At 35.8% G+C, this 22895-nt stretch overlaps 1 protein-coding gene across 4 annotated transcripts in view; it reads right to left on the bottom strand.

The window, feature by feature from the left end:
* Positions 1 to 22895, bottom strand: part of LIPI (lipase I) — a 60507-nt gene that overhangs the window by 14434 nt on the left and 23178 nt on the right. For all 4 annotated transcript variants that reach the window (XM_040621097.1, XM_008701735.2, XM_008701737.2 and 1 more), the window contains exons 5-8: positions 14067 to 14156; positions 12923 to 13090; positions 11146 to 11238; positions 2078 to 2189 (exon numbers count right to left, since the gene is read on the bottom strand). In XM_040621097.1, coding sequence (XP_040477031.1) covers positions 2078 to 2189; positions 11146 to 11238; positions 12923 to 13090; positions 14067 to 14156 — 463 coding nt within the window. The remainder of the gene's footprint in view (positions 1 to 2077; positions 2190 to 11145; positions 11239 to 12922; positions 13091 to 14066; positions 14157 to 22895) is intronic.

Here is a 22895-nt window from a genome sequence, read left to right as displayed (position 1 = left end):
ACTATAGTCTTTGTGCTGTTACTGAACTCTGGTACTTTCCTCTTTCCATGCCTTTGAAAGCACTCTCTCTCTCCACTCCTTGACTGCAGTCTCTCCCCTTCAAATGCTTCCTTGCTTCCTCCTCTGTACACCCACAGTACGTAAGTATTCTGCTACTACAGAACTTATTACTCAGAGCTATAAATATGCATTAGTCTCCTCCAGGATTCTGTGACTTCCTTGAGAACAATAACAGTGCTATTTTATCTTGAATACCCATTATTTGGTGAAATGCCTGAATAAGCTCCATTGGTGCTGAATAACACTGTTGAATAAGTGGATTCAAAACCTACGGAAGCATGTGTCTTATAAAAATAAATAATGGATCATACACATATGTGTGTTATATATATGCACATATATATACTATTTTAAGCAATGTAAAGCAATAATCTATTATAAAATAACTATTTATTATTACAACACTGTCAATCAGTGCTCAAAATTAAGTGGCAAAAGCTTAAGTTTCTCTTAATAAAAATTGGGCCTTGATGTAAATGAAGAATTTGAAGAATCTGAAATCCTAATTTGATTTATTTAATATTCTTCTTTGGGTGACTGAGGGGAAGTTGAAGAAAGGGAAAAAACCAAAAATAATTGATGCTCACTCATCACCAGTTCTATTCAACTACTAAATTATCTGCAATGCCTTTGATCATTTTAAGAAAATTAAATTTTTAAGGATCTAATATTAAAAATACATTTATCTCAATGTTTAAAAATTTTTCCCTGACTTATAACTCAGAATATTATTTCCAAGAATGACCTCAGTATCCCATGATGAAGTAGTCTTTATATTACTTCAGTACATAGGTTCTCAATATTTTATCATAATATACTTCTTTTACTATTATTTTTCTTTGTGGATTTCAAGGTTTTAAAGATTTATCTACAAAACAAACTTCATTTATTATGAGCTATGGCTACTTTTTATATTTTAATATCATTTTAGATTTTATACGAGGTTCATAATAGTACAGTAAAATTACATACATTGCTTTCATTGTTTCAATGCTAATGTGCAAATATATAAGCATGCAGAGACTTTTCTCTGGTTTGCTTTAATGGTTGAATAAGTTTGGATCTCACAATGTATGCAAGTCCAAAGCCCATCACACATCAGGTTTAGTCAATTCAGGTACTGTAACTACCTAGACTATGACAACAGTAAACATTGGATATACCAACTATGCTTCCTGAAATTCTAATGATGTCGTCAGTAATCAGTCTAAACTTAAACTAAATTGTTCTAAGTCCAGGCACAGTAAAATAAAGTGTATCTTTTATTTCATCACTAGATATGGTACCAGCGATCCTTTTGAAAAGTTACATTATTTAATGGATTTCTAGAAGTCTAGCACAGTAGGTTGGAAACTACAATTTTAGTAGTTGCATACACCTTCATATCATTCTTTTGTTTAACAGGAAATGAACTTCTTAGTTTGAGAATATATTAAATACACAAATATGCATTCAACAAATTCAAGCTGAGAACATTCTTCGAGATGATTAGATAACTTTAAAAATATGTATATATACCTACACATACATACATACACAAAGAGTTAAATAGAAGATTAAGTAAAAACAAAACCTCTTCTATTATTTGTGGGATTTGTGGCTGGGAGTGTTCTCTGAAATAACTGAAATTGGGTCACTCTACCAACAGAAGTCACTAGACATTTATTCACGTCACGGTGAACACAATGTTGCCTGAAAACCAGAGAGAATTAGAAGGCAAGGTAGTTTGAGAAGAAGAACACAGGAATGAGACTTAGAATGAGAGGGAAAAAAAGTTTCCCCTAATATTTGTAGTTCCTAAGGTGTGTATGACATAAACAAGTTAGCCGACTTCATATTCAGCATCTTCTTCCATAGAATGAATGGACTGGAATATACACCCAAGATTCTTTTAATGTTTAACATTTTAAGGCTCAACGGATAGAAAATTTACACCATTTGTATTATATTTAAAGTAGATGCTCAAGAAAACAAACATTTAATTTATGAAAGGAAAAAAAAACTAAATTGTACTTACTCATAGAGCCTTGGCTCTTCAACCATTCCAAGCTGGTTTAATAATTTAAATGTAATATAGCCATCCTCCAGGGTGTCATCCAGAACAGTTACAGTGAGAACAAAATAATAGGCTATAAAACAAAAATATAGAATGCAATTCACATTATTTTTTTCCCTTATTTTTGGTGCCTAGGCAGATACACATATATGTATATATGTATGCAATCTAGGCACATATTATATACGCACATAATACTGACAGCCATTCATTTGGTACATGGGTAATATATTTTACTTTTTGCCAATTTTTAATTAGACTTGAAAAAGCCTGCTAGACAGTCATAAATATGGTGAAAAGTTGGCTAAATAATTATAGAATACTAACTGGTCTGCAAACCAAAAAATTTCAGAATTTAGGTCAATGAAACAATTTTTCTTTTTAAATAGCACAACTAAAGTAAATATGATAAGGTTCCTTAATTATCTGATGAATAGTCCTAGGTAAAATTGTTTGACAAATACAATTCCCAATTTCACTGGTTTTTTAGGAATGACTGTAAAATTAAGTATTTCTATATTTAACAAGCTCATAATAGTTCTTATTCAAAATGCCACAGCTAAAAATTGATATAGTAAATCTTCCAGAGGCAAGGACGCTGAACTTACCCCTATACTCAATATTGTCTGAGTATATAGGAAGTTCTGACTCCCTGTGAGGTGGCTTTTTTTTTTTTTTTTTAGCACAAGAAGAATTTAGTAGGGGATATGTAGTTCAAATAACCACTGAAGGCCAGAGAACAAGGCTCTGCCAGAAACACCACCCAAAAAATCACAGCCCAGAACTGCTTCAAGATCCCACTACTCTCACCTGCAAACAAGCGCTAGAAGATTAGCCGAGAAAGCGGGTTTAAGATACTTTCATTTCTATGATGAGAAGATGTTGAGCATCTGGAGGGGATATATCCAGACAGAGGGAGGATTTAAATTCACAGCAAAGAGATATTTTTAAGTGCTCACTAAGTCTACCCCTTTTACCACTTAACATCAATATCCACTTTTCTTCCTATACTTCAAGTGTAATGCCATTATGACTTAGATGCCCATCCCCCAGTCCCAAAAACAGCCAAGTGGACTACATTTTGCTACACTCCAGTGTAAGGTGATACCTGTTCTTTTAGTTCTATCCCAGTTCTGTTGTGATATTTTGACTTATGGACTAGAATGTGCAGTCCATCTCCATCATACCTTATATAAGAGAGGTAGACATTAGTCCCTGTACTGTGAACCATTTCTTAGAAGAAAATGTACAAAAAACAGAACATGGAGGGGCACCTGGGTGGCTCAGTCGTTAAGTGTCTGCCTTTGGCTCAGGGTGTAATCCCAGAGTCCTGGGATTGAGCCCCACATCAGGCTCCTCCACTGGGAGCCTGTTTCTTCCTCTCCCACTCCCCCTGCTTGTGTTCCCTCTCTCGCTGGCTGTCTCTCTGTCAAATAAATAAATAAAATCTTAAAAAAAAAAAAAAAAACAGAACATGGACTGTGAAATTTTCTTACGAGCAATGCCTGTACTAAAATCATGCATGGTAGCTGTTAAATGTTGCTACTAAACAGGCAAGAGTAGTAACTTCTTATTTTATTCCTGATGCTGAGTACGACCTCAAATAAGGTAATGTATTTATCACTGGACCTCATCAATTTCTAACACAAGAGAGTTAAGGACCACTTCTTACTTTGAAGTGACTGCTCAGCTTTAGACAAAATACTTTGTTCCACCTCACCCAAAAAAGCAGATGTTCAGACTTTCTCAGATGACTTCTGGTAGCATGATATATTGAGAAGTTATAGAATAAGCCCACCTCTTGCTACAAGTACATGTAAATGATGAGTATACAATTCATAAATTAAATACACAACCAAGCTCAGATGAAGGTAGGAAAAATATCAGGAAGCAGAAATGAAGAGAAGGTAAAGGCAAAACTTAAGACGGACTGAAGCTCTGGATCCCAGCAGGACTTGAGAACTGGATGTAGGGAGACTGAAGCTGCAGTGTCAACTTCCATGCACAGGAGACATTATGTTAAGTGACAGAGCTGAAATGAAGTCCCTGCACAGAACCAGAGACCTTAATTCTCTGCTTTGTCATTCAAAGAGGAAGTTAGAAAATTCTTCCTACTGGTTGTCTATGAGTCTTAGATGGGGGGAAAAGTTTTCCAAGACTAAATAAAACTCAAGGTAACATGGAATTTTTTTTTTTAAGATTTTATTTATGTATTTATTTATTTATTTGAGACAGAGACAAGCAGACTCCGCCCTGAGCATGGAGCCAGTCACTGGACTTGATCTTAGAACCCTGAGATCATGACCTGAGAGGAAATCAAGAGTCCCATGCTTAACCAGTTGAGCCACCCAGGTGCCCTGGTAATATGGAATTTAAATTAGCACTCATCACTCCCCACCCCTTCCAAATTATATTAAAAATGCTCTGAGACTATGCTACATAAATTCTGGAAAAAACAAAATCCAACTTGCTCTGAAGAGAGAATTTTGAAGAGCTGACTACTGAGAGTTTTCTATATTAGAAGAATACATGAATCTTTATTTTGAAATAGCACAGATATCTTTCTTTAATTTTTAAGAGACTTAAAATGACCATTGAGACTAGAAAATAATAATAATAAATCATGAATAAATAGATTAATTAATTAGTTAATTCATCCAGAAGAAAACTATAGATTACCTACAGAAAAAAATTTACACTGACAATAAATGAAAAAAGAAATTTATCTGAAAAGAAAATTAATATCTTCAAAGTGCTGAGTGAAAATACCCTTAATGTAGAATTCTATGTTGAATTAAATTTGCATTCCAGAGTAACAAAAAGATAGGACATTTTCAAGGAAATAAACAAACTGAGAGAGACCACTAGTGAAAAGTCACTAAGGACATATTTTAGTAAGACAGGAGTTAAACTCAGAAGGAAAAAGTGGGGGAAGGAAAAGAGAACAAAATAAAAGGTAGAAAACTAAAACTGGTAAATATGGTGAGCATTGGTTGTAATGATAACACTCAAAATAAATACCAATTGTTAAGTAGCATGTGAAATAAAATACTGCAGAACATAATATGCAAGACAGAAAAGAAAACACAGGTTCAAAGGCTCTATGAGACAAATTGTTGTTGTGATAGAATCAGATAAAATTGGGAATCAAAATGCAATTTTATGCATAAAGCAAAAAGAAGCAAGTCCCCAGGAATATACAAAAATCCTGAACCTTTATACATCTAAGAAATCACAGCCTCGGAATACATAAAGCTAAAATCTAAACAATGTGGCTGCCTGCTTGAAATAAAAGATTTAAACAGTACTCAAATTCCAACATAATAAACAAAATGTCCAGGATGTGACTGAAAATTGCCCATTATACCAAGAACAATGACAACCATAACTTTGGTGAGAAAGGACAATGAAATGATGCCAACACTGAGATGAATCAGACACTGGGATTATCTGAAAAGGGTTTCAAAGAAGCCACCATAAAGATGCTTCAAAGTCAGTTAGAGCCTCTTGAAAAAAAGGAATAGAAAGATCTGAGCAAAGAAATAGGAGCTATAAAAGAAAACAAAGTAGAAATTACATAAATGAAAGCTACAGTAAAATATATAAAACTCACTGCATGTGCTTAATGGTAGAGTGGATGATAGAGGATAGAAATCAGTGAATTTGAAGACAGATCAATTGGCCACTCAACCTCAGCCATGGAGAGAAAAAGAGATTGAGGGGAAAAAAATGAACAGGGCCTCGGATACTGTGTGACTATAACAAAGATATTATATGTGTGCTATCATGTCAGGAAGAGAGAAAAGAAAGTAGGGCTAAAGAATATTCAAAGAAATAATAGCCAAGGACTTTCTAAATTTGGTGAAGAAAACAGATATGCAGATTCAAGAAGCTGAGTGAACTTGAAACAGGATAACCTAAACAAATTTCACCAAGTCATATCATAATTAAACTTCAGAAAAAGAAAAACAGAAAAAAAAAAAAATGAAAGCAGCCTAGGACAAATGACGCATTATCCACAGGAGAACACCAATTTGAGACACAGTGGAATTTTTATCTGAAACTATGGAGGCCAGCATTTTTCAGGCATTATGTGGTATATTTTTTTAACATATATTTTTTAATTTATTTACTTAACAGAGAGAGAGAGCACAAGCAGGGGGAGCAGGAGGCAGAGGAAGACACAGGCTCCCCACTGAGCAAGCAGCCCAATGTGGGACTCGATCCCAGGACCCTGGGATCATGACCTGAGCCGAAGGCAGACGCTTAACCGACTGAGTCACGCAGGCACCCTGTGGCACATTTTTCAAAGGTCAAAAGAAAGAGCTCAACTCTAAACCTTATAGTGAGCAAAACTATCCTTTGAGAATAAAGGATAAACAAAGGCACTCTAAGACAAAGAAAAACTTAAAGAATTTCTTATTAGCAAACTCCATCTCTTAAATATTGTAAGAAGGAATTTCTTCAAACAGAAAGGAATTGAAATCATCTTAATGCATCTAAAACAAAGAGGTAAAAATGGGAAGGGAAGACATCTGCATACATACAATAGATTATCCTTTTCCTCATGAATTTTATATATTTGATAATTGAGACCAAAATTATCACGCAATCTGCTAATCAAGACAATGAGATTTTAAAGTGGAGAATGTAAAGAAACCTAAATGCAAGTCAAGTTCTCGCAACTTCACAGAAAATGCTGATATCAGGAAACTGAAAAATCACATGTGCTATTATAATTGTGGTAGACCTCCCCAAATATGTCCATGTCCTAATCTCTGGAAACTGAATATGTTACCTTAAATGGCAAAGCATAATTAAGATCTCAAATGGAATTAAAATAGCCAATCAGCTGCCCTTAAAATAGGAAGATTATCTGATTTGTCCAAGTGGGAGCAATGCAGTCACAAAGATGGTAATCACAAAGCCTTAAAAGTGGAAGAGGAAGATGGAAGAGAATCATAAAAAGAGGGCTGAAGAGATGCAGTGGGTGTGAGTGAAGACTCAAGCCACCACTGGGGAAGAAGAGGCCACAAGCCAAGGAATGCAGACAACTTCTAGAAGTTCAAAAAGTCAAGGAAACAGTATCTCCCTTGGAGTCCCCCGAAATGCAATCCTGCTGACACCCCGATTTTTGCAGTGACACCTGTGTCAGTCTTCTGACCTACAGGACTATAAAGATACTAGAGTCTTGTGTTTTAAGCCACTAAGTTTGTGGTAATTTGTTGTTAGTGACAGAAAATGAATTCGTATTTTGATGTGAAGAATGGGATGCTCTTGTAACAAATATCTAAAAATGAGGACGAGGTTTTGAAATTGGCAATGAACAGAAGCTGAAAGAATTTTGAGGAGCGTGATAAAAAAACCTAGATTACCTTGAACACATTGTTAGTGGAAATGTAGATGGTAACAACTCTGCTGTTGAGGCTTCAGAAGGAAATGACATGATTATTGGAAACTGGCAGAAAAAGAATACTTGCTATATAGTCACAGAAAGCCCAACAAAATTATGTCCTGAAATTATACGGAAAGCAAAAGTTGTAAATAAACTGGACATCTAGCTAAGGGGATTTTCGTGCTAATGAGGCTTCAAAGTGTGGCCTTGTTTCTTATTGGTGTTTATGGTGAAATGTGAGAGGAAAAATGTAAATTGAGATAAAAGTGTTACACAAAAACAAACCTGGACCCAATGACTTGAAAAATCCTTATCCTATCAAGTTTGCAAAAGATACTAAAACTAAGAGATTTATCGCCAGGAAATCACGCTCTGGAGAAAAATCTAGGAGCATGGCTAGACAACCTTTTGTCTTATATAGATCAAAAAGTCAGAGTATTCAGTAACGCAAAAGGCTCTTTGGAAAGATTAAGTATGTGGTTCTTAGATTCCCTCAGCCATCTCAGCAGAAGCCCAAAATAGAGATAGGATTATCTACAAAAGATATTTGGAAGTACCTCTTGTCTAATGGAATGAATCTCTGACATATATGGACATCTACAAGGTTTTTGACAATGTTATACCATAAACAGTCAGCTTGGACTGAAGGAGACAGAGTACAAAATGAAAGAATGTTGTTGGACCCCCAAAATTTTTTAGGCAAGGAATAGAATGTTAAAACTATTCAGCGGTAAGCATAAGTTACCATTTATACAAAAAAATAGAAATAAAAAAGAAGAAAGAAAGAAGAAAAAAGATGATTCTAAGAAGCTAGAACATGGAGTCATGAACTCACAGAGCAGACCCCAGGAGGAATAAACCACAGGGAATTATTCCCAACCCTTGAAACCAAATGGAATTTGCCCATTGGACTATAAAATTGCTTCAGGCCATTGACTCCATTTTCCTTTCATTTTTTTCCCCTTTTGAACAGGAATGTCTATGACAAGTATACTATGCCTGTCTCACCAACGTATTTTGGGAACAGATAACTTGATTCTTGAGTTTCACAGACTCACAAATGAAGGTAATTGTGCCTATGGGTGGATTCTACCTAGAGTCTTACCCAAATCTGATTTAGATTTAGAATTGAATGATATGATTTAGAACTTTTTATCTGATGACATTAGATGAGATTTTTTACTTTGAGTTAATATTGTAATGAGTTGATGATGTTGGAGACCAACAGAATCTTATTGACAGATATTGAACACTGCATCCAACAAAAACAGAATACATATTTATTTCAAGTGCCTATGAAATATTCACCCAGATAAACTATATCCTGGATTATTACAAAAATTCGACAAATTTAAAAGAATTGAAATTATACAGAATTTGTTTTCTAAACATAATGACTAAAGAATATAATCAATAGTAGAAATCGGTAATAGAAGGACAACAGGAAAATCTCTAAATACATGAAATTAAACAACATGCTTGTGAATAATCCATGGTCAAAAAACCTACAGTAAGAAACAACGCTTTCTTCTAAGATTGGGAATAAGACAAGATGTCTGTCCTCACCATTCTTATTTAATGTAGTACCGGAAGCTCTAGCCACTGAAATAAGTCAAGAAAAAGAAATAAAAGGTGTACAGATTAGAAAGGAAGAAGTAAAAGTTTCTCTCTATTTGTAGATGATATGACTGTTACATAGAAAACTTTAAGAAATCTATTTTAAAAATCCAAGAAATAGGGGCGCCTGGGTGGCACAGAGGTTAAGTGTCTGCCTTCGGCTCAGGGCGTGATCCCGGCGTTATGGGATCGAGCCCCATATCAGGCTCTTCTGCTAGGGGGCTGCTTCTTCCTCTCCCACTCACCCTGCTTGTGTTCCCTCTCTCGCTGGCTGTCTCTATCTCTGTCAAATAAATAAATAAAATCTTTAAAATAAATAAATAAATAAATAAATAAATAAAAATCCAAGAAATAATAAGTGAATTCAGCAAGGCTCCAGGAAACAAGCTCAATACAAAATATTCAATCCTATTTCTACATACCAACAATAGACATAGGGATATAAAATTTTTAAAATATCATTTACCATCACTCAAAAAATTTTAAAAAAATAAATATTTAGGTATACATGTAACAAAAGATACACAGGGCCTATATGCTGAAAATTACAAAATACTGATGAAAGAAATCAAAGAATCAAAGTAAATGTAGAGACATAACATGTCTATGAATCAGAAGACAACATGGTAAAGATGTCAGTTCTCCCCAAATCGATCTATAGGTTTAATGCAATTCCTATCAAACTCCCAGCCAAAGTTTTGTAGACATAGACACCTTATTTTAAATTTTTATTGAAAGGCAAATACCCTAGAATATCTAAAATAACCATGACAAAGAAGAATGAAGAAGAAATAATCATTCTATCTGATATTAAGGCTACAGTATTAGCTATAGTAATTAATAATGTGTGGTATTGGAAAAGGGATAAGCAGATAACTAACAGGACAGAGAATGAAATCTAGACCAAGTAGAAATATGCCTAAACAAAGATATTTAACTGATTTTTGATAAAGGTACAAAAGCATTTCAATAAAGCAAAGATAGCCCTTTCAACAAATGGTGCTAGAGCAAATGGACATCCATTGGCCAAAAAAAAAAAAAAAAAAAAAAAAAAAAAAAAAACTCAACCTAAACCCCACATATTATACAAAAACTAAATCAATAATGAATTACAGACTTAAATGTAACACATAAAACTATAAAACTTTTAGGAAAAAAATGTGGGAAAAAAGTCTTCAGGACCTAAACTCAGCAAAGAGTTCTTGGACATGAAAAAAAATGTTCTATGAAAAGAAAAATTATAAATTAGATCTCATCAAAAGTAAACACTTTTGCCTTTGCAAAAGCCCTTGTTAGAAGATGAAAAGATAATCAAGTTACAGACTGAGAGAAAATATCTGCAAACCAAGTATCCAACAAAGACTGCTATAAAAATATATGAAGAAAACTTTCAAAACTCAACACTTAAAAAAAAAAATGCAGTTGGTACATGGGCAAAAGACATGAACATACATTTCACCAAAGAGGATATATAGAAAAGATATTCATTATCATAAGCCATCAGGGCAACAAAGATTAAAACCACAATAAGGCATGACTATCCACCTATTAAAATGAATAATTTTTTTTAAATGATGACAACACCAATTGCTAGTAAGAAATCAGAGAAATTGGATCATTCATACTTTGCTGGGAGGATTGCAAAATGGTACAGCACACTGAAAAACACTGTCAATTTCTTACAAGGCTAATTAGCTTCTGACCCAGCAACTCCATTCCTAGGCCTTTATAAAGAAGAAATAAAAACTTAAATTCACATAAAAACTTGTATATAAATATTCATAGCAGCTTTATTCATAACAGCCAAAAACTAAAAATATTCCTGATGTCCTTCAAGAGATGAACAATTAAACAAATAAAAAAAATCAAGTCCTTATTTGAATTTGGCTCTAACAAATTTCAGAGTTCCTTGAAATTTCATGATGGAATTGGAGTGGGTAGGAAGAACATTTTGGAGAAAATATTAATTAGTATATAAAGCCAATCATTTGTTCATTTGTTGAAAACGTTAACTTACCGCAGAATGGACTTGTGCCAGCAGTATCTAAAAACACAGTGGTCTCTTCTCTTCTTACTTTTAAAACATCTTTCCATAGCTCAGCTTGATAACCTAAGATTTGAGAAAGAAAACATTAGAAACTAGATTTCCATCAAATAGCACACAAAGCTTTCAAATCACTAAAGGAACCAAAGAATCAATGCATTATAATAATAATTTATGATTTTTATAACTTAAAAACCACTTTTCAAATAATTTTATATTCTATTCATTCTAATTACATAATAAATCAAATTCAAGACTCACAAACAAATCCCCTCCCTGGAAATCTTATCAGAGCTGAGCATACTCCATATGGCTACAATCGATTTGTAGCAGTTTTTACCATTATTTCATAAATTCAGAATTTTATTTGTATCTCCTTTTAGTAAATTCAGCAGAATAAAATGATTAGATAAAACAAACACAAAATTTAGTTCCATGAGTACAGCTCCCAATTCTCCTACATATATACATTCATACAGATAAACTATGCATGCGTATACATTATAAATGTGTTGTACAGATAGTATCTACATACACTATATATTAGGTATATATTCCAGATACATACATTATTAGTACATTTGAAATATTATCACACTTTATGTATTTGCTTTATGTATTTGTCTGTTCCCACATTGCTACCTCCAAATTCAAAATTTGAGTATAGTAGAAAGAACACTGAGTTGAGAATTAAGAAGTTTAATTCTAGTTCTCACTTGTGTCCTTACATAATCCTTCTGTTCACTGGGTCACAATTTTCTCACTTATATGGAAAAGCAATGAGACCAGAAAAGCAATCCCCAACATGAGATCTGAAGAAAAAAAATCCCACAAGACTTCTTCTGGACAGAAGGGGTTCTATGAGAAAATAGGTCTGGCAAAGCCTGCAGATTGCCTGCCTCTCCTAGCAATTCTCTACACACGTTAGTATAAACCTCCTGCCGAAGAACACTGCAGAAAGCTGTTTAATTCAGCCGTTGTAATTGCCTCCCATTTCATTGAGCCCCTTTGGCTTTGAAACATTTCTAGCAGATCCTGATCATGACACTGATAAGATGTTCTATGCTCATGACATGCTTGGGGTCTGGTAATCTCTTTGGAAAATCCTGAGCAAAAACAGCCTCTGAAATTCTTTCAGCTCTACCGTTCTATTTTTATGTGGATTCTTTTTTCCTCCATAATTTCCCACCGGCAGGCTGTCGTTATCGAAAGTTGCAATACTTAACTGCTCTTGCCAAGCTTTATCGATTTGGAAGGTGTGAACCATGTATGATTCATGCCTACTTGCTAATAGCAAATGAAAAGCTAACTATGGTTTACACCTCTCCACTTGCTCCTAAGACTTTCCATAAAAATAAAAACTTTCAGTGCCACTAAGAATGCACAAGTCTCAAAAAGAAAAAAAAAAAAAGCATGCACAGTCTCTTTCTTTAGTGGAAATACAGATGGATGATAGACAGACTCCTTTACAAAGCAAGACCAAGGATCATGGTGAGGTCACCAAATTTGCACACTATATTGAGCACCGTTGGTTAAATTTCATTGAACAGTTGATTAAATTATTTTTACTAAACACCTTAAAAATATTTAGTAGGAAATAAACTATTTTCTCTGGTTGTTCCACAGGTAATTTTTCCATAAAATGCTAACATGTTCGCAAGTAAATATGAAAGCTTCCAATAAAAATACTAACAATTATGTTATTCATTTTCCACAAAAACTTAGAGTAATTAATCACAGTCTCACTTACCTAGCCTAGGGCATGATTTTTCACTGAACTTGTCACAGTCTACACATGAGCCAGCTTTAAAATCTTCATATGAAGGACAAGGAAATGAAATAAAATTGCAGTTTGTTTCCAAGGAGGCCATGAACAAGTAAACTGCTCTCTGGTGGTCGCATTTAATAAATCTAATTCCTTAAGTGTTAAAAACCAAGCAGAAAAACTGTAGATGTATTAAACCAAGTTCAAGTAAATTAGAGAAAAATTAAAGGTTAAGTTCTACTCAATACTATGCACTTGTGAATATTAAAGTGTTGACTACAACGTACAGTTTTATCTCAAGCAATTAAATAAATAGTACCATTAAAAATTTACATTTAGTATGCTTTTACATGAGATTTATAAGAAATTTTTCTGAAGTAATAATTACCACAGGAAAAAAATGTTTAATTTCAATAATTTGACAAACTCTACAAACACAGTGCTACTATACTTAATAACTAAGTGCACATCTTTCCCTTTAACCCTGCACCCCTAACATATCCGATCAATGTCAGAGAGGACTATGAAACCAGGTAACATTAAAGCTTCATCATGTCCCTTTCTTTCCCCAACTCCTCACATCCTTATAACCTTTGGCCAAATTTTTCTAGCTGCAGTGGCCTTTCACTATATGTTACTTAACCACTTGTCACTGTAGACCTCAAAATATTGAATTCCTCGGACTCTGAAGTGAGCCAAATTCCACACCTAGAGCAGCTGCTCGGTTATTTGTGTAACAACCGAGTGCAAGAGATTATGAATCTGTGCTTGTACAATATTAGAGTGATGGTAAAGATTAAATCCTGAGACCAAGCTCATGTTCCGTGATACTTCGGCCATCTGTGCTTCTTCACTGACTTTAGTACTTCTCCTAATGTTTGAAATGATGAAATAAAGCTGTTGAAACTCATGTAATGGATCGCATCATGACCAAATGGGATATCTACTGGCAAGCTTTATGAACTGAGAAAAATCCAATTCAACCATTTTTTGCCAATCACTCTCCTAAATCATGAGCAAGGGTGATCAAAATCTTACCCACAGGTTAAGATGGAAAAAAGTAAAGTAAATTGATTTTCCTTCATCATTTGAATCATATGTAATTCATTCAAAATTACTGTTGGTATACCTGATAAAATGGACTTAGGACAGCCAGGTTGCGTTTTTCCTCCATTTGGATAAAAATCTATATGTCCCAAGGGTTCTTTAATGCCTAAACCTAAGAAGAAAAACACTCAAAAATCTCAAAGTGAATATAATCAGGTCAACAACACTTTTACAAAATAAAATCTCCTATAAATTCCATTGAAAGTGACTCTTAAAATTTGAATTGAAAATAAATGCCATTTTTTAAAAGAGACATTTTTCTGGTAATAATGCCTCAAATTAATTCCTCATGAAAATTATATGTCACTAATTTAACATATTTACCAGTCACCAATTTACTATGAGCCCAGCACAGTTCTTTGTGTTACGAATATATAAGTAAAAAAGAAAAACAGAGCAAAACTCTTTTTTGTAGTGGAAATTACATCTTAGTGGAGGAAGACATAATAAATAATTAAAAATATATTATTGTCAGATAATGATAAGCACTGTAGAGAAAACACAACTAGCATAAGAAAACAGTAAGTGCCTAGTCAGGGTGGTAGGTTGGTTGCACTTTTAAGTAGTTTGGTTAGGGAATTTTCCATTGAGGTGGTAGAGTCACGCAATGATGTGAAGGATGTGAGTGAGACTGAGGCAAGTCGAAAATTATGTGAGTATACCTAAAGTATTCAAAGAAGCCAGGTTAGCAGGTTAGCTCCCTCCAGAGAGCACTGGAGGAAATGAAGCCAAGTCATACAGGACCTTTTAGGCCAGTGTGATGATTTGCTTACACTCTGGCTAAGGCCTAAGACTTGGTACTAGATTCACTAGCTGGAAAAATCTAAATATGCTGCTACAGCTGGAACAAATTGAGCCAGAGTTACATAAATGTGTAGCTATGATTTAAGGGCTTCCGTTTATCTGTGGGTCCTCAGGGCACTGGGGAAGGTGCAAATGCTGGGTCCGTTATTACCAATATGGGAGCTATAACCCAGGGAAGTCATGGGAATGAAAGAGAAGAGCAAACTCAGAATACTCAGGAATGGGATTAGATATGAAAATCCTGCTGCCAAGTCAAGTCACAGTGCTTTGGCTTAGGCACAAGAAATTTCCTACAACATAATAAACTCTTGAAAGTGATCAGCACTATATTTGCATAACAAAGATAAATACTTGGGTCTGACAGTGGGATTAAGATGCAGTGATGGCGCCAATGGACCTCAAAAGAAAGCTGGGGTAGCAATTCTCATATCAGACAGATTGGATTTTAAACTAAAGACCACAGTTAGAGACACAGAAGGGCACTATATTATTTTTAAAGGATGTATCCACAAGTGGATATGACAATTATAAATATCTATGCCCTCAACAGGGGAGCAGCAAGTTACACAAGCCAACTCTTAACCAGAATAAAGAGACATATAGATAAAAATACGTTAATAGTAGGGGACCTCAACACTCCACTACCAGCAACAGAAAGAGCACCAGAGCAGAAAACCAACATAGAAACAAGAGCTTTGAATGCCATACTCGACGAGTTGGACCTCATAGATATATATAGAATACTACACCCCAGAACCAAAGAATACTCATTCTATTCTAATGCCCATGGAACATTCTCAAGAACAGACCATGTTCTGGGACACAAAACAGGTCTCAACCGATACCAAAAGACTGAAATTATCCCCTGCATATTCTCAGACCACAACACTCTGAAATTGGAACTCAACCACAAGGAAAAATTTGGAAGAAACTCAAACACTTGGAGACTAAGAACCATCCTGCTCAGGAATGACTCGATAAACCAGGAAATCAAAAATCAATTTAAACAATTTATGGAGACCAATGAGAATGAAAACACAACGGTCCAAAACTTTTGGGATACTGCAAAGGCAGTCCTAAGGGGGAAATACATAGCCATCAAAGCCTCACTCAAAAGAACAGAAAAATCTAAAATGCAGTTTTTATATTCCCACCTCAAGAAGCTGGAACAGCAACAGAGGGACAGGCCTAATCCACTCACGAGGAAGCAGTTGACCAAGATTAGAGCAGAAATCAATGAATTAGAAACCAGAAGTACAGTAGAGCAGATCAACAGGACTAGAAGCTGGTTCTTTGAGAGAATCAATAAAATTGACAAACCGCTGGCAAGACTTATCCAAAAGAATAGAGAAAGGACCCAAATTAATAAAATTATGAATGAAAAAGGAGAGGTCACGATCAACACCAATGAAATTGGAAGGATTATTAGAAACTTTTATCAACAGCTATATGCCAATAAACTAAGCAATCTGGAAGAGATGGAATCCTTCCTGGAAACCTATAAACTACCAAGATTGAAACCGGAAGAAATTGATTCCTTAAACAGGCCAATTAATTATGAAGAAATTGAGTCAGTGATAAACAACCTTCCAAATAACAAAACTCCAGGCCCGGACGGTTTTCCTGGGGAATTCTACCAAACATTCAAAGAAGAAATAATACCTATTCTCCTAAAGCTATTTCAAAAAATAGAAACAGAAGGAAAGCTACCAAACTCATTCTATGAGGCCAATATTACCTTGATCCCCAAACCAGGCAAAGACCCCCTCAAAAAGGAGAATTACAGACCGATTTCCCTAATGAATATGGACGCCAAAATCCTCAACAAGATCCTGGCTAATAGAATCCAACAGTACATTAAAAGGATTATCCATCACGATCAAGTGGGATTCATACCTGGGATGCAAGCGTGGTTCAATATTCGCAAATCAATCAGCGTGATACATCATATCAACAAGAAAAGACTCAGGAACCATATGATCCTCTCAATCGATGCCGAAAAAGCATTTGACAAAATACAGCATCCTTTCCTGATTAAAACCCTTCAGAGTGTAGGAATAGAAGGTACATTTCTCAATCTCATAAAAGCCATCTATGAAAAGCCTACTGCAAATATTATTCTCAATGGGGAAAAGCTGGAAGCCTTTCCCTTAAGATCAGGAACTCGACAAGGATGCCCACTCTCGCCACTATTATTCAACATAGTACTAGAAGTCCTTGCAACAGCAATCAGACGACAAAAAGGGATCAAAGGTATTCAAATTGGCAAAGAAGAAGTCAAAATGTCTCTCTTTGCAGATGACATGATACTCTATATGGAAAACCCAAAAGAAGCCACTCCCAAACTATTAGAAGTTATAGAGCAATTCAGTAACGTGGCGGGATACAAAATCAATGCTCAGAAATCAGTTGCATTTCTATACACGAATAACGAGACCGAAGAAAGAGAAATTAGGGAATCCATCCCATTTACAATAGCACCAAAAACCATACGTTACCTTGGAATTAACTTAACCAGAGACGTAAAGGACCTATATTCTAGAAACTATAAATCACTCTTGAAAGACATTGAGGAAGACATAAAAAGATGGAAAGATATTCCATGCTCATGGATCGGAAGAATTAACATAGTTAAAATGTCCATGCTACCCAGAGCAATCTACACTTTCAATGCTATCCCGATCAAAATACCAAGGACATTTTTCAAAGAACTGGAACAAACAGTCCTTAAATTTGTATGGAAACAGAAAAGGCCCCGAATCTCCAAGGAACTGTTGAAAAGGAAAAACAAAGCTGGGGGCATCACAATGCCGGATTTCGAGCTGTACTACAAAGCTGTGATCACAAAGACAGCATGGTACTGGCACAAAAACAGACACATAGACCAATGGAACAGAATAGAGAACCCAGAAATGGACCCTCGGCTCTTTGGGCAACTAACATTTGATAAAGCAGGAAAAAACATCCCGTGGGAAAAAGACAGTCTCTTCAATAAATGGTGCCGGGAAAATTGGACAGCTACATGCAAAAGAATGAAACTTGACCAATCTCTCACACCATACACAAAAATAAACTCCAAATGGATGAAAGACCTCGATGTGAGACAGGAATCCATCAAAATCCTAGAGGAGAACATAGGCAGCAACCTCTACGACATCGGCCAGAGCAACCTTTTTTCATGACACATCTCCAAAGGCAAGAGAAACAAAAGATAAAATGAACTTGTGGGACTTCATCAAGATAAAAAGCTTCTGCACAGCCAAGGAAACAGTCAAAAAAACTAAGAGGCAGCCCACGGAATGGGAGAAGATATTTGCAAATGACGCTACAGATAAAAGACTGGTATCCAAGATCTACAAAGAACTTCTCAAACTCAATTCACGAGAAATAAATAAACAAATCAAAAAATGGGCAGAAGATATGGACAGACACTTTTCCAATGAAGACATACAAATGGCTAACAGACACATGAAAAAATGTTCAAAATCATTAGCCATCAGGGAAATTCAAATCAAAACCACACTAAGATACTACCTTACGCCAGTTAGAATGGCAAAAATAGACAAGGCAAGAAACAACAATTGTTGGAGAGGATGTGGAGAAAGGGGATCCTTCTTACATTGTTGGTGGGAGTGCAAATTGGTACAGCCACTCTGGAAAACAGTGTGGAGGTCCCTTAAAAAGTTAAAAATTGAGCTACCCTATGACCCAGCCATTGCACTACTGGGTGTTTACCCCAAAGATACAGATGTAGTGAAGAGAAGGGCCATATGCACCCCAATGTTCATAGCAGCATTGTCAACAATAGCTAAATCGTGGAAGGAACCGAGATGCCCTTCAACAGATGACTGGATTAAGAAGTTGTGGTCCATATATACAATGGAATATTACTCAGATATCAGAAAGAACGAATTCTCAACATTTGCTGCAACATGGACGGCACTGGAGGAGATGATGCTAAGTGAAATAAGTCAAGCAGAGAAAGACAACTATCATATGATTTCTCTCATCTATGGAACATAAGAACTAGGAAGATCGGTAGGGGAAGAAAGGGATAAAGAAAGGGGGGTAATCAGAAGGGGGAATGAAGCATGAGAGATTAAGGACTATAAGAAACAAACTGAGGGCCTCAGAGGTGGGGGGGGGGGGAATGGGATAGACTGGTGATGGGTAGTAAGGAGGGCACGTATTGCATGGTGCACTTGGTGTTATACGCAACTAATGAATCATCGAACTTTACATCGGAAACCGGGGATGTACTGTATGGTGACTAACATAATATAATAAAAAAACAATAAAAAAAAAAGATGCAGTGATGGGCTTTAGTGATAGTATGTAACAGAACAAGATAACTGCTAGTGAGGTGTTCCAGAGTGAGGATACTGGGCAAGTGCATTATGGGGGAGAGGATTGAGAGCATAAGGAAAGGCAAAGAACAATTCATTAGAACTCCTTAGAATCCAGGGAAGCATGGGAATGATTTGATTGCGACAGTGGTGAGGGTATGCTAGCCAATCCCTCTTTACAGTCCATCATCTGCTTGCATTCTCCTAAATATGATAAAAAAAAAAAAGTCCAATTTTTTTTTTTTAATTTTGGAGATCTTTACAATTTCCCCATGTCTGAATTCAACATGGAGTTCCAAGACTTAGGGGTTCCAGTTGGAGCCATCATGTTCTCCAGTCTGCCACTAAAGTAGAATCAAGCCAAGAAGACTCCTCAGGAATCAGGGAGAAGCAAAAGACATTTATGTTAACTTACAAGCAGCCTTTGATTCAGGCATGTCTTTTCTTCTTTATCAAACAGAAAGGGCAGAGAGGTTTGGTCTGTTTAGGTCATTCATTCCCTTGGTTTCAAGGAGAGTAGATATGGATTTTTAAATATCCTTGTATTGTAATTTAAAATACACACATACAAACAAGAACATAAATCTAAAGATTAATTCATTATTATAAAGCAAATAGCAACTTAGCTATCACACCCATGTCAAGAAACAGCACCTAAAAACCCCCAGGTCTTGCATAATCACCAGCTTCTCCCTTTCCTTTAAAATTAATAGCATCTTTTAATATAATAAATTTTTTGCTATTCTTTACCTTCCAAGGATGTCTCCCAAAACATTACAGTTTAGATTTGCCCATTTTGGAACTACATATAAATTGACTCACATTTCATGTATGCTTTTGTGTATGGTTTTATTATAAAGTTGCTTTTTTATAATAATCCAAATTGGGTGCGATTCATTATCCATTTTTACATATTGCAGAGTTGGTTTACTAATGTGATGTTTACATAGAATTTTTGCATCCATGGTTATAATAGAGAATGTCCACAAATTTTCTTTTCTTTCTTTTTTTTTTTTTTTAAAGATTTTATCTATTTATTTGACAGAGATAGAGACAGCCAGCGAGAGACGGAACACAAGCAGGGGGAGTGGGAGAGGAAGGCTCACAGCGGAGGAGCCCGATGTGGGGCTCGATCCCATAACGCTGGGATCACGCCCTGAGCCGAAGGCAGATGCTCAACCGCTGTGCCACCCAGGCGCCCCTGTCCACAAATTTTCTTTTCTGTAATGTCTATCTCAAGTTTTGGCATTCTTGTGATGGCTTTTTTAAAAGGTTATAAACAGTTTCCTACATTATATTATTCTCTGAAACCGTTTGTGTAAAAGTGGTCTTACTTTTCCCTTAATTGTTTGGTAGAGATGAAAAATTTGCCTAGGATTTACTTTGTTGGAAGCCTTAAATTACAGTTTCTATTTCATTAATAATTATAGAACTATTCAAATTTTCTTTCTTAATTTGTAAGTTTGGTAAATGTTTTTGCTTTTTCATAAAAAGTTTTCTATTTTATATATCATACCATATAATCATACATTTTCATATTTATTTGCATAATATTATTCATTATCTCATAATATGATCAATTTAATACCTGTAGTATCTATAAAACTATCTTTTTCTATTTATTTTTATTTATTTATATATATATATTTTTTAAAGATTTTATTTATTTGTCAGAGAGAGAGAGAGCACAAGCAGGAGGAGTGGCAGACAGACAGAGAAGCAGGCTCCCCACTGAGCAAGGAGCCCAGTGTGGAACTTGATCCCAGGACCCTGGGATCATGACCTGAGCCGAAGGCAGACACTTAACTGACTAAGCCACCCAGGTGTCCCCTTATTTTATTTTTTTAAAGATTTTATTTATTTATTTGAGAGAGGGAGAGAGAGATCACGAGTGGGGGAAGAGCAGAGGGAGAGAGAAAAGTAGACTTGAGCAGGGAGCCAGTTGTGGGGCTTGATCCCAGGACCCTGAGACCAGAGCAGAGGGCAGATGCTTAACCGACTGAGCAACCCAGGTGCCCTTTTTTTAATTATTGATATTCATTGTGCCTTCTCTCTTTGTTCTATTTTTTCTCCCCAAGAATATATTAAATTGGAGGGTGATATATAAAGTTGAAGCATTGTATATTCCTTCATTTCATGGAAAGAAGGTAAAAATGGGATATTTTACAAGCCCTATGTAAGGGTTTCAAAAACATTTCCCATACTCTATGCATCAAGAAACCTGCCATAAGAAAAGTGACTCCAAACTACCAGTTTGCTTCCCTGTAATTTTTCTATCTTCTGGATGTTGGATTGTTATTTTTTCCTGAAAACCTAGCAAGGATGTTAGTCCAAATTATCCAATTCACAATTTTAGAAGGCCACATAGCTTTTTAAACATATACAACCGAATATGGACAAAAACTAACGGTAAATAGAAAATACAATACTGATGAGTATTCAAGGAAAAGGGATCTGCCAGATATATGCTGACCCCAAGTGTCTCACTCAGAAATTCCTTGAGACAGGTCGATATGCAGCCTCAAAATTCTGTGTCCCTCATTTGCGATGGTTGTGAAAAGATCAATCAAAGGTGCCAACAGTGTGGCATCTAGTAGTAAGTTAGATCTGATAGGCTGGGTCATCAAAAGATGTTGAGAGTGAAAGACAATAAAAACAGGTTTTTTTAATTAGGAAAAGCCAAAAATATAAACAAAAATAATAAAAAGTATGAAGTGCTAATTCAAAAGCCATAGGCAAAACTGAAGTTGGGGTTTCAGAAAGAAGAGCTCAGACGAAGAACTGCAGAGCAATTGGGCAGTAGGTGTACTGTGTGCGGGAAAGCTAAGCTGATATAAAGGGATAAAGACAAGGAAGGCCTGAGACATTGAGGTATCACGTTCAAGCTATGAACCTTTGGGCACTAACTCCCTGTGATCCACAAGTGAACTCAGATTCCAAAGGAGCAGAACGATACCCATAGAGGCTCAGCCCCCTGGCATGTAGTCACAGAAGCTGAAAAACTGTCCTCTGTGGCATTTACAGCCTTTGTATCTCTCACAAAGGCATTGGTATGAATCACCACAAGGAAAATTCAGAGGACTATGGGAGCAAATAAATGATCTGGACCAAAGAGAAAAGAAACCTGAGGAAAGGAAATCAGAACAGCCTTAGCATAACTTCCTCCTTTCTCCATGGTGGTGCCATATCCTCCCCATGCCCATAGCCATCGCGCATGTACATTATCAGCTGGTCAGAGCAACAAACTGGTGAAGCGCAGACTCTGGAATCATAAGATTTCAAATTCTGGCTCTGCCACTTGTGACCGTGACCCTAGCTTCCCCATCGATAAAAAGGGGATGATATTTTCTTATCTCATGGGGACTTAGGAAAATGCCATAATTAATTCACAGAAAGCATCTAAAACATTGCCCAAGGTATAGGAAGTGCTCAATCAGTAGTAGTATCATCAATTTCCAATGAGGAAGGGGCTCAGGGCCACGTATATTCTTCCTTGAAAGTATCTGTCCAAAGCACTCTAGCCCAAACTACCAATAGCCCGTTAGACATTTTCAGGAAGATAACTAAAAACAACAGAGAAATTATTTCCCTACCTTTAGGGGAGGGTATTCTCCATCTGTACCTGAAATGCTATGTTCAGTTCTAGTTGATACACAACACAGAGAGAAAGTGAGTAGAGAGAATGGTAACCTAAATACAGC

The sequence above is a fragment of the Ursus maritimus genome, unplaced genomic scaffold (genome assembly GCF_017311325.1).
Source record: "Ursus maritimus isolate PB19 unplaced genomic scaffold, ASM1731132v1 scaffold_4, whole genome shotgun sequence".
NCBI classification, from domain to species: domain Eukaryota; kingdom Metazoa; phylum Chordata; class Mammalia; order Carnivora; family Ursidae; genus Ursus; species Ursus maritimus.
Note: the sequence above shows the minus strand (reverse complement) of the source record. Positions and strands in the feature narration are given on the sequence as shown.